The 15779-nt window shown below is 38.7% G+C and overlaps 8 protein-coding genes and 1 non-coding gene across 9 annotated transcripts, besides 2 other annotated features; 3 read left to right on the plus strand and 6 right to left on the minus strand.

The window, feature by feature from the left end:
* Nucleotides 1–25: 25 nt before the first annotated feature.
* On the plus strand, nucleotides 26–3217 carry SPT5 (transcription elongation factor SPT5; the record flags this gene model as incomplete). The annotated part of the gene is made up of 1 exon (NM_001182366.1): nucleotides 26–3217. The coding sequence occupies one exon, from the start codon at nucleotides 26–28 to the stop codon at nucleotides 3215–3217; it is 3192 nt and encodes a 1063-aa protein (NP_013703.1).
* A 435-nt stretch (nucleotides 3218–3652) lies between these two features.
* MRPL39 (mitochondrial 54S ribosomal protein YmL39) lies at nucleotides 3653–3865 on the minus strand (the record flags this gene model as incomplete). Its single annotated transcript, NM_001182364.1, has 1 exon — nucleotides 3653–3865. One exon carries the CDS (start codon nucleotides 3863–3865, stop codon nucleotides 3653–3655), a length of 213 nt encoding a protein of 70 aa, NP_013705.1.
* A 322-nt stretch (nucleotides 3866–4187) lies between these two features.
* Nucleotides 4188–5339, minus strand: ERG6 (sterol 24-C-methyltransferase; the record flags this gene model as incomplete). Its single annotated transcript, NM_001182363.1, has 1 exon — nucleotides 4188–5339. The coding sequence occupies one exon, from the start codon at nucleotides 5337–5339 to the stop codon at nucleotides 4188–4190; it is 1152 nt and encodes a 383-aa protein (NP_013706.1).
* A 171-nt stretch (nucleotides 5340–5510) lies between these two features.
* Nucleotides 5511–5621, minus strand: MIN4 (Min4p; the record flags this gene model as incomplete). The annotated part of the gene is made up of 1 exon (NM_001184487.1): nucleotides 5511–5621. The coding sequence occupies one exon, from the start codon at nucleotides 5619–5621 to the stop codon at nucleotides 5511–5513; it is 111 nt and encodes a 36-aa protein (NP_076904.1).
* A 490-nt stretch (nucleotides 5622–6111) lies between these two features.
* Nucleotides 6112–6132: a regulatory region (Upstream open reading frame (uORF) in 5' untranslated region of YAP1 gene, regulate translation).
* A 64-nt stretch (nucleotides 6133–6196) lies between these two features.
* On the plus strand, nucleotides 6197–8149 carry YAP1 (DNA-binding transcription factor YAP1; the record flags this gene model as incomplete). Its single annotated transcript, NM_001182362.1, has 1 exon — nucleotides 6197–8149. One exon carries the CDS (start codon nucleotides 6197–6199, stop codon nucleotides 8147–8149), a length of 1953 nt encoding a protein of 650 aa, NP_013707.1.
* Nucleotides 8150–8440: 291 nt separating this feature from the next.
* On the minus strand, nucleotides 8441–10765 carry GIS4 (Gis4p; the record flags this gene model as incomplete). Its single annotated transcript, NM_001182361.1, has 1 exon — nucleotides 8441–10765. One exon carries the CDS (start codon nucleotides 10763–10765, stop codon nucleotides 8441–8443), a length of 2325 nt encoding a protein of 774 aa, NP_013708.1.
* A 741-nt stretch (nucleotides 10766–11506) lies between these two features.
* Nucleotides 11507–11588, minus strand: YNCM0009C. Its single transcript has one exon. It is a non-coding gene; the product is annotated as a tRNA-Ser (tRNA).
* Nucleotides 11589–12569: 981 nt separating this feature from the next.
* On the plus strand, nucleotides 12570–13958 carry TRM12 (tRNA(Phe) (4-demethylwyosine(37)-C(7)) aminocarboxypropyltransferase; the record flags this gene model as incomplete). Its single annotated transcript, NM_001182360.1, has 1 exon — nucleotides 12570–13958. The coding sequence occupies one exon, from the start codon at nucleotides 12570–12572 to the stop codon at nucleotides 13956–13958; it is 1389 nt and encodes a 462-aa protein (NP_013709.1).
* A 95-nt stretch (nucleotides 13959–14053) lies between these two features.
* GLO1 (lactoylglutathione lyase GLO1) lies at nucleotides 14054–15034 on the minus strand (the record flags this gene model as incomplete). The annotated part of the gene is made up of 1 exon (NM_001182359.1): nucleotides 14054–15034. One exon carries the CDS (start codon nucleotides 15032–15034, stop codon nucleotides 14054–14056), a length of 981 nt encoding a protein of 326 aa, NP_013710.1.
* Nucleotides 15035–15411: 377 nt separating this feature from the next.
* Nucleotides 15412–15645: an origin of replication (ARS1309; Autonomously Replicating Sequence).
* Nucleotides 15646–15779: the final 134 nt, after the last annotated feature.

The raw sequence follows: 15779 nt of genomic DNA on the forward strand, positions 1-15779 counted from the left end.
AAGAGGAACGGGTGTTGTGATAATTATGAGTGACAACTCGGACACAAACGTGAGCATGCAGGACCATGATCAACAATTTGCTGATCCCGTAGTGGTTCCGCAGTCAACTGACACTAAAGATGAAAATACTAGTGACAAAGATACTGTTGATAGTGGCAATGTGACCACAACGGAAAGTACAGAACGTGCAGAAAGTACAAGCAATATTCCCCCTTTAGATGGGGAAGAAAAAGAAGCAAAATCTGAGCCACAGCAACCTGAGGATAATGCAGAAACGGCGGCCACAGAGCAGGTTTCATCTAGTAACGGGCCTGCTACAGATGATGCCCAAGCAACTTTGAATACGGATTCATCCGAAGCAAATGAAATTGTCAAGAAGGAAGAGGGCTCTGATGAAAGGAAGAGACCTCGCGAAGAGGACACCAAAAACAGTGATGGTGATACCAAAGATGAGGGCGATAACAAAGATGAAGACGATGATGAAGACGACGATGACGATGATGATGATGAGGACGATGACGATGAAGCCCCAACTAAAAGGCGTCGTCAGGAGAGGAACAGATTCTTGGATATTGAAGCTGAGGTTAGTGATGATGAAGATGAAGATGAAGATGAAGAGGATTCAGAGTTGGTTCGTGAAGGTTTCATTACCCATGGTGATGATGAAGATGACGAAGCAAGTGCTCCAGGCGCAAGAAGAGACGATAGATTACATAGACAACTGGACCAAGATTTGAACAAGACTTCAGAAGAAGACGCTCAAAGGTTAGCGAAAGAATTAAGGGAGCGTTACGGTAGAAGCAGCTCCAAGCAATACCGTGCTGCTGCTCAAGATGGTTACGTGCCCCAGAGGTTTCTCCTACCAAGTGTTGATACAGCTACCATTTGGGGTGTGCGCTGCAGACCAGGTAAAGAAAAGGAATTGATTCGTAAGTTATTAAAAAAAAAATTCAATTTGGATAGGGCGATGGGTAAGAAAAAACTGAAAATTTTATCCATTTTCCAAAGGGATAATTACACAGGAAGAATCTATATCGAAGCCCCTAAGCAATCCGTTATTGAAAAATTTTGTAATGGTGTTCCAGATATTTATATTTCTCAAAAATTGCTAATTCCTGTCCAAGAATTACCTCTATTACTAAAACCAAACAAATCTGATGATGTTGCTTTGGAAGAAGGTAGCTACGTTCGTATTAAGAGAGGGATCTATAAGGGTGACTTAGCTATGGTCGACCAAATTAGTGAGAATAATTTAGAAGTTATGCTGAAAATTGTTCCTCGTCTGGATTATGGTAAATTCGACGAAATTGATCCAACAACACAGCAACGTAAATCCAGAAGACCAACTTTTGCTCATAGAGCACCACCGCAATTATTTAATCCAACAATGGCTCTAAGATTAGACCAAGCTAACCTGTACAAAAGGGATGATCGCCACTTTACTTATAAGAATGAAGATTATATCGATGGTTATCTGTATAAGTCCTTCAGAATTCAACATGTGGAAACCAAAAATATTCAGCCAACTGTGGAGGAATTGGCAAGATTCGGTTCCAAAGAGGGCGCGGTAGATCTAACATCAGTTTCACAATCAATCAAGAAGGCTCAAGCTGCAAAGGTCACTTTCCAGCCAGGTGATCGTATCGAAGTTCTAAATGGTGAACAACGTGGTTCCAAGGGTATTGTAACAAGAACCACGAAAGATATTGCTACTATCAAACTAAATGGCTTTACAACGCCTCTAGAATTTCCTATCTCTACTCTGAGGAAAATTTTCGAACCTGGTGATCACGTTACTGTCATCAATGGTGAACATCAAGGTGATGCTGGTTTAGTTCTTATGGTAGAGCAAGGTCAAGTGACATTTATGTCAACTCAAACAAGCAGAGAAGTTACCATTACAGCAAATAATCTGTCCAAATCCATCGACACTACAGCTACATCAAGTGAATATGCGCTACATGACATAGTCGAATTGAGTGCTAAAAATGTTGCTTGTATTATTCAAGCTGGCCACGATATCTTCAAGGTTATTGATGAAACTGGTAAAGTGTCGACAATTACGAAGGGGTCTATCTTGAGTAAAATAAATACTGCTCGTGCACGCGTTTCTAGTGTCGATGCAAATGGTAATGAAATCAAAATTGGTGATACCATAGTAGAGAAAGTAGGTTCACGCAGAGAAGGTCAGGTCCTGTACATACAAACACAACAAATTTTTGTTGTTTCAAAGAAGATTGTTGAAAATGCAGGGGTTTTTGTTGTTAACCCTAGTAACGTTGAGGCCGTGGCATCCAAGGACAATATGTTAAGTAACAAAATGGATCTAAGTAAAATGAATCCAGAAATCATTTCTAAAATGGGACCTCCATCATCTAAGACATTCCAACAACCCATCCAGTCCAGAGGAGGTCGTGAAGTTGCACTCGGCAAAACAGTAAGAATTCGTTCTGCTGGTTACAAGGGTCAATTAGGTATTGTGAAAGATGTGAATGGTGATAAAGCTACTGTCGAATTACACTCGAAGAACAAACACATTACAATTGACAAGCATAAGTTAACATATTACAACCGTGAGGGAGGTGAAGGTATCACGTATGATGAATTGGTTAATAGACGTGGTAGAGTTCCACAGGCCAGAATGGGCCCAAGTTACGTCAGTGCCCCAAGAAACATGGCCACTGGCGGTATTGCAGCAGGTGCTGCGGCTACCTCTTCTGGTCTTAGCGGTGGTATGACACCAGGATGGAGCTCCTTCGATGGTGGCAAAACACCAGCTGTAAATGCGCATGGAGGCTCAGGTGGTGGCGGTGTCTCCTCATGGGGTGGTGCTTCCACTTGGGGTGGCCAAGGTAATGGAGGTGCATCCGCTTGGGGCGGTGCTGGCGGCGGTGCCTCAGCTTGGGGCGGCCAAGGTACTGGTGCTACTTCTACTTGGGGTGGTGCTTCAGCCTGGGGTAACAAATCAAGTTGGGGCGGTGCATCCACTTGGGCGTCGGGTGGTGAATCTAATGGTGCCATGTCTACTTGGGGTGGTACCGGTGATAGGTCAGCCTACGGCGGGGCTTCCACCTGGGGAGGAAATAACAATAATAAAAGTACAAGAGATGGCGGAGCTTCTGCATGGGGTAACCAAGACGATGGAAATAGGTCTGCTTGGAACAACCAAGGAAATAAGTCAAACTATGGTGGTAACAGTACATGGGGAGGTCATTAATCACCAAAAGGAGAACCAATATCACCCAAGAAGAAATCAATAAAAAAGACTTTAATATTACCACGTTAATAAGAATAGTTATGAAGATTTCGATGTTTCGATGAAATACTGAATCTCGATCTTTTTTTTTCATTTATGCTTGCATTTGTATGTCACGAGTTTTCCTTGATTCTAACTTTTACATATACGTATGTATGTATGTATGCATATGTGTTTTTGCATATCTAAATGAAATATCAACTTTATTATGAGGGAGTTGATTATTGTAATGTAATTTTATATAACTTCTTTTTCGTTAGCGGAATTTCTTTCCGTTTGAATCGTATACAAAATGTATGTATCCATTACTTATTTACAGGATAAATGAAAAAAAATGCGTAACGTCTGCGTATTCGATGGGCTTACATGCCGGGGCTCGTGCTTATTCATATTTCTTCACTTGGCTGTACGCAAGAAATCCAATGGCTTTCTTTCTGCCACTTTCCTTTTCTTTGCTTCTTTGAAAAGCACATGCCGTTTCACCACAGGATCGTATCTGACCTGAGTAACCAAAGGTGCACCTTTCTTAATCGAGATGTAACGAGAGTATCCACTTGCCGCTGTAGACAATAGCTTTATAACACTATTCTTAGATTTCACTTTTACCATATCGGCACATAAATATGGAAACAGTTACGATGTTGTATTCTTACTATCTTCCGCTGTAGGGGAGCAGTCAATACGTTTGTATGCAGTGAATTATAGTTTTTTCTTATTCTGATAGAAAATACTGGTCGTTTGCCACGACATGATGAAAAAAAAAAAAGCCGAACTTGAAAATCACAAGTGGGATAAATTGTGGGGTAGTAAAGGCATCGGACAGTCTGTTTGTAAGGCCTGCTAGCAATGAACGTGCTATCTTTTTATCTGCATATATAGGAAAATAGGTATATATCGTGCGCTTTATTTGAATCTTATTGATCTAGTGAATTTATTGAGTTGCTTCTTGGGAAGTTTGGGAGGGGGTTTCGGCGTTTTCTGGCTTCCTAGCGACGAAAAGCATCATTGGAGTGAATAACTTGGACTTACCACCGGCAACTAAACCAACCGCAGCATTTTCTAGAGCAGCAGTAACTTCCTTGGAACCTTCTGGGGCTAGACCTAATTTTTCCATTACAGTAACCATTGCTGTAGTAAATTGTCTACCCAAGTAAGAAGTTCTGAAAAATGTGGCCAAATTAGCTAAGTTTTGAACGTACTTCCACTCACCAGTTAATGGGTAATACCAAGGGATTTCATCATCATTGTCCGCCAGGTCTTCGCTAACGAGGACTTCGAAACCACAGTTCTTCAATGCTTTCCTAGCCACGTCGACATGGAACATCTTTGGGATACCATCACCTAGTTCAATTTCATAAGCGATCTTTCTATGTTCAGGATTGTTTTCGTCATATTTATCAGTCATTACCCATTCGTAAACAGCAAAGGTACCACCCGGTTTCAAAACCTTGTAGATTTCGCTGTATACACCTTCTAATTTTGGAGCGTGACATGTGGCCTCAATTGCATAAACTTTGTCGAAAGTGTTTTCTTCGAAATCCATTTTCATGAAATCACCCTTTACAAAGTCCATTTGGTCACTCAAATTGTATTTTTTAGCGTAATATTTTGCCTTGGCAATTTGGTAATCGTTATTGTTTAGACCGATGACGTTACAACCGGTAAATCTTGCAATCTCTCTTGCTGGGCCCCCAACACCACAACCAACGTCGAGAACTAAATCGCCTCTTTGAATACCAGCCTTGTAAGCTAAATAATGTTCATGTCTTGCTATCGAGGCAGCGAAACTCTCACCTTTATAAAATCTGCTGAAATGGAAAGAGGAACCCCAACCATATTCATAGAAATCTGTAACGACGTTATAGTAGGAATGTGTGGCTTCATTATAATCCTCAAGACGACGTTCTTCGGCATCTTTATCGGTTCTACCATCCCAATTTCTCAAGTACTTCTGAACGGCTTCCTTTTGGGCAGAGTTGTTCTTCGACATCAATGCACTCAAACCTGTCTTTTTACCAATATCATCACCATGTAACTCCCTAGTGAATTGGGCCTGTCTTTTTCTCAATTCTGTTTCACTCATCTTATGCTGCCTACTATATTATTATTTTATTCTTGTTTTTTTAAATTATGTAAAACTTAAATCGAAAGTAAAACAGATAAGGGAAACTTGAATGAAAATTAACAGCTTATAAATTACAAAGACGAATGGAAAGAAAAAGAGAGCAGCAGAGGATAGGAGAAAACACCCGAACTATATAAAAAGCAATGAAGAAGTTATCGGCAACAGCAAGTATTGGAGGTTTCTCACCAATCTTCGCATAAAACGCATGCTTCGTAAGGCGATAAAAATGAAGTGTACCATTGAGACGAAGTGGAGCAGTTTACAGTGAATAATACATTGTCTGCTCCTCACTTACTCTCGCTTCTCGAAAACTTTTTTGTATTTATCGGAAACGGCAGTAAACGACGCCAAAAATTGAAAATAAGTACGGGAACGAGGTACCATATACGAAGATCGGGGCTTTGTTCGGCCCTAAATTTTGCTGATCTTACCCTGTTGCATCTTTTCAAAAATAGTAACCAGCCCTAGCTGTTTGGTTGATTTGACCTAGGTTACTCTTTTCTTTTTCTGGGTGCGGGTAACAATTTGGGCCCCGCCAAAGCGCCGTCTTTGTCATGGGAACCGGAAACCCTCCGATGAAGAGTAGGAGGGTGGCAACTGATGGATGCGTAAGGTCTTAAGAGATACATTTGCTTAATAGTCTTCCGTTTACCGATTAAGCACAGTACCTTTACGTTATATATAGGATTGGTGTTTAGCTTTTTTTCCTGAGCCCCTGGTTGACTTGTGCATGAACACGAGCCATTTTTAGTTTGTTTAAGGGAAGTTTTTTGCCACCCAAAACGTTTAAAGAAGGAAAAGTTGTTTCTTAAACCATGAGTGTGTCTACCGCCAAGAGGTCGCTGGATGTCGTTTCTCCGGGTTCATTAGCGGAGTTTGAGGGTTCAAAATCTCGTCACGATGAAATAGAAAATGAACATAGACGTACTGGTACACGTGATGGCGAGGATAGCGAGCAACCGAAGAAGAAGGGTAGCAAAACTAGCAAAAAGCAAGATTTGGATCCTGAAACTAAGCAGAAGAGGACTGCCCAAAATCGGGCCGCTCAAAGAGCTTTTAGGGAACGTAAGGAGAGGAAGATGAAGGAATTGGAGAAGAAGGTACAAAGTTTAGAGAGTATTCAGCAGCAAAATGAAGTGGAAGCTACTTTTTTGAGGGACCAGTTAATCACTCTGGTGAATGAGTTAAAAAAATATAGACCAGAGACAAGAAATGACTCAAAAGTGCTGGAATATTTAGCAAGGCGAGATCCTAATTTGCATTTTTCAAAAAATAACGTTAACCACAGCAATAGCGAGCCAATTGACACACCCAATGATGACATACAAGAAAATGTTAAACAAAAGATGAATTTCACGTTTCAATATCCGCTTGATAACGACAACGACAACGACAACAGTAAAAATGTGGGGAAACAATTACCTTCACCAAATGATCCAAGTCATTCGGCTCCTATGCCTATAAATCAGACACAAAAGAAATTAAGTGACGCTACAGATTCCTCCAGCGCTACTTTGGATTCCCTTTCAAATAGTAACGATGTTCTTAATAACACACCAAACTCCTCCACTTCGATGGATTGGTTAGATAATGTAATATATACTAACAGGTTTGTGTCAGGTGATGATGGCAGCAATAGTAAAACTAAGAATTTAGACAGTAATATGTTTTCTAATGACTTTAATTTTGAAAACCAATTTGATGAACAAGTTTCGGAGTTTTGTTCGAAAATGAACCAGGTATGTGGAACAAGGCAATGTCCCATTCCCAAGAAACCCATCTCGGCTCTTGATAAAGAAGTTTTCGCGTCATCTTCTATACTAAGTTCAAATTCTCCTGCTTTAACAAATACTTGGGAATCACATTCTAATATTACAGATAATACTCCTGCTAATGTCATTGCTACTGATGCTACTAAATATGAAAATTCCTTCTCCGGTTTTGGCCGACTTGGTTTCGATATGAGTGCCAATCATTACGTCGTGAATGATAATAGCACTGGTAGCACTGATAGCACTGGTAGCACTGGCAATAAGAACAAAAAGAACAATAATAATAGCGATGATGTACTCCCATTCATATCCGAGTCACCGTTTGATATGAACCAAGTTACTAATTTTTTTAGTCCGGGATCTACCGGCATCGGCAATAATGCTGCCTCTAACACCAATCCCAGCCTACTGCAAAGCAGCAAAGAGGATATACCTTTTATCAACGCAAATCTGGCTTTCCCAGACGACAATTCAACTAATATTCAATTACAACCTTTCTCTGAATCTCAATCTCAAAATAAGTTTGACTACGACATGTTTTTTAGAGATTCATCGAAGGAAGGTAACAATTTATTTGGAGAGTTTTTAGAGGATGACGATGATGACAAAAAAGCCGCTAATATGTCAGACGATGAGTCAAGTTTAATCAAGAACCAGTTAATTAACGAAGAACCAGAGCTTCCGAAACAATATCTACAATCGGTACCAGGAAATGAAAGCGAAATCTCACAAAAAAATGGCAGTAGTTTACAGAATGCTGACAAAATCAATAATGGCAATGATAACGATAATGATAATGATGTCGTTCCATCTAAGGAAGGCTCTTTACTAAGGTGTTCGGAAATTTGGGATAGAATAACAACACATCCGAAATACTCAGATATTGATGTCGATGGTTTATGTTCCGAGCTAATGGCAAAGGCAAAATGTTCAGAAAGAGGGGTTGTCATCAATGCAGAAGACGTTCAATTAGCTTTGAATAAGCATATGAACTAAAGCGGGAACTTTATGGAAAACTGGGTAACCGAAAGAACTTTTTCTATAATGTTACAATTAAACTTTTTTAACTTACCTTGCTTCGCCTTTTCGCCGAAAGTAGGTAGATTGTATCACCTCGGTATTTTTTTATGTACACAACCTATACTTTAAATATATTTAGACTATGTATGAATTCTCTGTATCACCTTCAATGTCAATATAGAAACTGGTAAGTGCAATAGTACCAATAATGATTATAATTATAATACAAGTATATATATATATCTATATATAGTGGTAAAGTATTCTTTACATGATGGCACAACGCTGAGATTTATCCGTACCTGCAGAACCACTGTTTTTATGATTCTTAAACCTATTCATCTGGAATTTCCAACGCTTTCTATCCTTGTTAGTGGCATGAGTAGGGTTATCTATGCCGCTTAAAGACTTTAGTAATGTAGGTAAAGGCAAACTTTTGGACCTTTCCACGGCACTCATAGCATTGATGGAACTCTTTATCTTTTTCAACTCATTTTTGGAATTACTTTCATTGTTACCCTTGGAATTAGGTTTGTGAGAATTTTTTGTCTTCAAAGAATGGCTAAAATTCGAGGAAGTCGTATTAGAGTTCGACAGTTGTGTCATTGGATGAGGTTCACTTGATAAAACTGTACTTTCACCTGTTTTAGAGTTATCCAACTCGTTACTATTACTTTTATCGATTTTTGTAACAGAATTATGTCTATTGAATGCCCATTCCCCGATACTGTTTACGGTTCTAATAGAACGATGTGCTGTAGTAACGTTAGATTCCATTCTAGTTGGTATGTACATTTGTGGGCCTGACTGTTCTGATAAAGAAGCATCGTCACCATCGTCTTCATCGTCTTCATCGTCAATATAGTCGTTGTAACCGTTATTATATGCAGTCGGGAAATATTGTTGCGGGTCGTTAGTTAATGATAACTCAGAATCTAGAGGTTGCTCTTTTGATATTCCTTCCCTATTATCATAATTGGGATTTTTGAATTCTTCTTCAACCTGTTTGCCGGAGTTTGTCACAATAACCATTGTGTAAAATAAAATTTTTGGAAATGATCTCTTGATATCTAGCAAATCTTGAAGTGTTAGAATTTGTAAATTATTCATTGAAAAATTGGAATCATACAGCAACCAATCATCGGTAACGCTTGCCATTGTAGGTTTATTGTTTGACTGTCTAATCGCAGTAAAAATTTCTTTGGTGTCTGGATCCTGAATTAATATAGATTGCAAAACTAGCCTAAAATACCCTAGAGAATCACAAATTGAGATTGACGGTAGAATGGATAGTACTGAGTAATCGGAAGAAGAAAGATCTTCATCATCATAAACCTCTTCTCCATCGTCCTCTCCTGATCCATACCCTTGGGCGTCATAGTTATGATGAATTAAATTATCCTCCTCCTCTGGGGTTGTCGAAGTAGTTAAATTGTCTATAGAACTCGTTATACTTGACAATTCAGAGACATAGGTGGCATTCGTGTGATCGATGTTTTCACGTTTTGGATTACCTCGGCTGCTACTGCTTAAACTGTAGTGGGCACTACTACTATTACTGCTACTACTATAGCTAGTGTAGCTGACCGAACTTTCCATGCTATAACTTGCTTGATCGATACTCTCGTCACCTAGATCATGTGAGACTCTGCTATAATGATCCTCAACTTCATCCTGACCACTTTCATCCTCGCGCCTGGCAGTAGTTAAACTCAGGTCTTGTCCGGGATATGTGGATGATACGTCTTCGCCAGCAAAACTATCTATTGACATTATCTCGGAATGTGACGGTGTATAGTCTTCATTAGTGTATGATGGAAAAATTTTGGGTAGTCTATTAGGCTTTGAATCTACTGTTCGCGAATGAGAAAAATTTAGGACTATAGAACTTGTGGCATCCTCTTCATCAACTTCGTTTTCATTATCTTGAGGCGTATCATTATTATTGCTTTGACTATTCACGGATGTAACGTTTATATCAACTGTGTCCGGAGATGTCAAAGTCCTCGTATTCGTATTAGTTCGGGTAGCTGTTGAAGTCTGGGTATTTATATTTGACCACTGATCATCCGAAACGTTTGATTCTAGCTTCCCGTTTGAAGCTTTTGATGAAGATATTGTGGGTGGTGGTATTGAATTTCTATTGTTATTGTTTAAAGCCTTGGAATTTTTTTGAACTTGCCAACTTGTACTCGCAAATTCTAAAAAGGTAGGGTCTTGGAAATTGTTGAGGTTGTCCGTCAATAGGTAATGATTTTCATGATTGTAGCAGTGGGAGTGAGTTAATTTTGAGATTTGAATGTGTTCTAATTTTTCCAGATGAAAGTAATCTTTGAGGAAGATTTCCAATATGGAGATATCTTCATGAACATTCTCTGGGATGGAAACTAACAAAATCTTCTTGTTTGGCCTGGCCGAAATATTGTTATCACCATAAAAATGACTATTCAGAAATCTTTTTAACAGAGTGTATTTTAATTGATTGCCTATAAGTTCTTCAAAATCGCCTAATCTGAGGTTTGTTAAGTACCACGACCACAAACCATTGTCATCATTGTCAAAATAGTCGCCCACTCTAACGGATTTTTGCATTATATTTAAGTAACAGAGTGCTTTTTGATGGTTTTTGTTAACCGTCTTTCGAGCAGTTGAAGGATGAGAGTGAGTGTTAATGAGGGGTTATTTCTGCAAAACTTCTGCCGATATATTCTGCACTTAGTTCCCGCTGTTGTTCAGCCTTCACGTTCCTTAGCTACACAAGTCAGTTAAATCTGGTCCTGCCAAAGTGAATAAGTTGAAGATATTTATCTAGCTTGCGATGGAAAAAACTACAATAGGAAAAAAACTAATTAAAAAAAGAAAAAAAAAGAGAAGAATTCAATGTTTAGGGATATAAATTCGATATAAAGGTTTAAAGTAAATAAATTTCGTGTATTACTATGCAAGTAATGTTTCTGCCTGCACCGGCTTCGTAGCTGGTGGAGTGCGATAGCGATGATACTACCTGAAAACACAGAGGAAGGCCGTCAGCCCCGCGCTAGGAACGATGAGGAGAAACCAGTTGGCGAATCGCCACATGCCATTTACGTAAAAGATGCTGTGTAACCTAACAGAAATAATCGATGGTGTGAACTAAAGTCCTAGGATGCACATAAGCAAGCGAAAAAGTGAAAACAACATTTCCAGAGCTAAAAAAATGCATTTGCCGATCCGAAATAATCTCAAAACGAAAAAATGATTATGGACGTAAACAAAATTACCGCATTTCGCTCTCCTATTATCATAACAAGCATGAGCGCAAAACTTAAAAATCCATCAAGAGGCAAAAAATAACGACAACTGCAGGACTCGAACCTGCGCGGGCAAAGCCCAAAAGATTTCTAATCTTTCGCCTTAACCACTCGGCCAAGTTGCCATACTAACTTGATTATTTGTGTATTCTGTTTTCTTGTGATTCCTTCTGGTTACATAATTACATTGTCTATATTCATATTTGATTCTAACAGCAGGTAATATTGGTCTATCGGCTACTCGTTCAAAAAATTAAAATCGTTATCAATTATATTCCATAGTATAGGTTGTTAAAAGATGGAATTAATTAAAGTAGAGTAGTAGAACAGGGATCACAGTGTTATTAGATTTTGGAGCAACTGATGTGTGTGAGTAATATATAAGGATGAATCGAATGAAAGTATTATGAGAAAAGGAATCATCGTTGTGTAAAGTTGTTCATTTCGTATTTCTGGGTACTGTGAATGAGATGAACTTGCTGATAATCGTTGGCATACTATTATTTGGAACGGTAATATTTTTGCGAATACAAAGTATACTGTAGTTTTTCCCCGAGGATTTACGAACCCACGAGAAGTGATCAATATTTCTACACAGTAGCATTATGATCTCTCTTTATTCGCTTATGTGTCGCCATTCACTACCCTATCATAATTCGGATCCTTGTGTTTCAGCTCCCATTAAGTTTGACGACCGTTCGTCATTTATTTATATTCTTACACCGTACACGATAATATACTTATGCGAACTCTAGTCGGTCGATGGTGATTAATTTTCATTTCAATATTTACTTATATCGGCGATAAGTCTTAAGCATGGAATTTATAGTCATTCTGTCACCCCTCCGAAACAGAAATGAATTTGTAAATGTATTCACTAAGTTTAGCCGTTTTAGACATTTGAATGTCGTTCGTCATCAGCGCGGCCAATATTGTTTACATGAAGAAAATGTTGTTAATATAGGCACTCTATTTGGTTTCATTATGAGAAGTATCTTGCTGCTTGATGTCTTCGCACTTTTTTTTTCCAGATTTTTCAGGTGATGAGGTGGAGCTGGAGGATTTTACAATATTACTCAAATAATTTGTAGACAACGTTAGCGTGAATGAGTGACGAAACCATGCCTGTAGAATTTTTAGTTAGTGATAAAAGACTGTTGAAAACCATAAAAGTTAAACTGGAAACCAACGGCCTTTTTGTTACTCCTATCTATTCCGATAATGATAACAAAGTTATAAAATCTTCTATTGAGGATCTCAATCATCCATTGGCTGTCGAAATTAACAATATAGCCGGTGTGAAGGCACGATTCCATGAAAGTGGTAACTTGGAACGTAGTGAAGGACATTTGAAACACCAAAGTAACAGCATTACGGAATTTACGAAGAGCTTTTTAAAAGATCATGGGCTTGCTAATGACAAGATATTTTTATCTCATTTATTAGATCATTTACCTCTAAAATATACAATATATCCACCAGTTGTATTGTTCAATAATTCTACAGTGAGATCGTTTAATCACCCAATCTGGCAAAAAGCATTCCAACTGAAACTCTTCGATCCAAATGAGTATTATCGTGAGCTGCTATGTTTCCTTTCGCCCGGCAAACCAAGTAAAGGCACGAGTCTTCATCCTAACAATCGACTACTGACTCATCTGGCCATAAATAACCCTATCACAGAGGCAGATGTATTGCGAAGACCGTTCAATATCCAACCGCTTTATGGCAAATTGATTGATGACAGTATTTTGGATGATAACGATAATACGTTATGGGAAAATCCCAGTCAAGAACAACTAAACTCAAGCATATGGTGTAAGGTCATACAAAATGGTGTAACACAAATCTGGTCACCCGTTTTTACCATGTTTAGTAGAGGGAATATCAAGGAGAAGAAAAGAGTTTTGACTACTTTCCCAGATATTTGCAATAATGATGTGGTCGATTTATACGCAGGAATAGGTTACTTCACTTTTAGCTACTTAACAAAGGGCGCTAGGACACTTTTTGCATTTGAACTAAACCCTTGGAGTGTAGAAGGGTTAAAGCGCGGCTTAAAGGCAAACGGATTCAATAAATCTGGGAACTGCCACGTTTTCCAAGAATCAAATGAAATGTGCGTTCAAAGGCTTACTGAATTCTTATCTCAGAATCCCGGATTTCGGTTACGTATTAGGCATATTAATTTAGGTCTCCTGCCTTCAAGCAAACAAGGGTGGCCATTGGCCATCAAATTAATTTACTTACAAGGAGCTTCTTTGGAAAAAGTGACAATGCATATACATGAAAATGTACACATAGATGCAATTGAGGATGGAAGTTTCGAAAAGAATGTCATTGTAGAACTCGACGCTATTAATGAGTCAATTGCATTAATTAGAAACCGTGGCATCAAACTTCAGTTTGTGAGATCTAAGCTTGAACGCATAAAAACTTTTGCACCAGATATTTGGCATGTATGCGTTGATGTCGACGTTATAGTAAGTACTTAAATACAAAATATAAATAATAATTAGTGTATGAAAAGTCAACAAGAATGGTCATTATTGTAAAAAAAAAATACTAACCTCCTATTCATTTCAACTTTTTAGGCAATCAAACCATGAGGAACGACTTCAATGGAATAACCATCAGGATCCTTCAAAAAGGCAATATTCTTCATTCTGCCTTGGTTAAATTTAGGAGACCATTGGATCTTATCGCCGTATTTCACTTCAATTTCTTTACAAAGGGCGCCAGCGTCATCACAACTTATGCAGATGTGACCATAACCCTGGGGCTCTGAGTTACCGTTATGATAGTGGAAGTTTGGATCATTCTCAGTTCCCCAATTATGAGTTAACTCCAACACACTTTCACATGAAAAAACGCTGTCGGTCTTTGGAACGCCATAACCAAGAAAGTATAACGTAAATTTTGCACTTTCGTGCTCACTAGTTCTTAATAATTTCATGCCCAACACATTCTGGTAGAATTCTAAAGACCGGGTTGGGTTTTTAATACGAATCATGGTATGATTGAACTTGTTACCTACTGAGCCCTTTGGGTATTCCTGACCCTCTCTAGAATATGTGATCAACTCAATCCAGTATCCATCAGGGCCTAAAGCAAACGCAATGTCCTTCTGTCTTCCTTCAGAGAGTCTCTTCTTGAATTTGACACCCTGAGATTCTAGCTCTTCGCAGGTTTTATTGATATCGGATACAGAAAAACAGATGTGCCCAAATCCACGATGAGGTTCCTCATTCCCGTTGTTGATCTTGTAGTCTGGGTTTTTTTCAGTACCCCAATTGTGAGTTAGTTCTAAGACACCGTGTGCGCTAAAAACATCAGGCTCTCCATTCTTATTTTTGGGTATGTCGTCTTTTGGAAAGCTTAAAAAGTACAAGCTAAATTTTGCTTCTTCAAAATCCTTTCTGCTTAATAGCTTCATACCGAAGTGTTCGGTGTAGAACTTAACGGTCCTTGCTGGATCCTTGACTCTTAAACATGTGTGATTAAGCAGAAGGGTTGGATCATTCGAGGCTTTCTCAATCTGAATTGGATAGCGTGTACTATCAGTGGACATTGTTAGTTTGTAGCTGGTGGCGTATCTGGTCTGAAGTGTCAAAAAAAAGGCATGGAAATGTTATTCCGATTTTTTTTCTCCCTATTTATAAACGTCACTAACTAGAAATACGGGATATCAACTACTACGAGAGAGGGACATTCTAGTATCAAAGAAACTTACTATGACGCAGTTTAGGATCCCTGTGGTGACTACGTATCCAGGTCTACTACTCCATCGTAAAGCCCCTTGTTTATTCAGTGTCCAGATCATATGCGGGATGTGTATTTTGTGCTGAGTGGAAAAATAAGATCATATGCTCAAGAATAAAGGGTTAAAGGGTATGGAAATTTCAGTTCTCCCTGGCTCAAGAACATTGTCAGTATTCCTATAACTGAAGCTGAGTGGTACTAATGCACCGAGATGCAAAGTCCGAACCACCCCCACCCCCCTCTTTACCTATTTTTTATATTTTGTGATAAAGGGATAACTCGTCTTGCCTTCACTGCGCTTCGATTCTACTTTAGCTAAACTAAGCGTTACTTTGTTTGAGAATCTCTCAGCCGTTAAATCAACGTACTTGTATACTAAACAGTATATTCACGTGATAACTTTGCCTTACACCTATGATATAGATAAATATATACATATATATGAGTGTGTGTGCATTGCGTCACTAAACTATGTTTAATATGACAGAAGGTTTTCGTTTAATTTTGCCGCTACCCGAAAATTTTGGCAGTTGCAATTTATAACTAAAGGAACC

Source organism: Saccharomyces cerevisiae, chromosome XIII (genome assembly GCF_000146045.2).
Source record: "Saccharomyces cerevisiae S288C chromosome XIII, complete sequence".
NCBI lineage: Eukaryota > Fungi > Ascomycota > Saccharomycetes > Saccharomycetales > Saccharomycetaceae > Saccharomyces > Saccharomyces cerevisiae.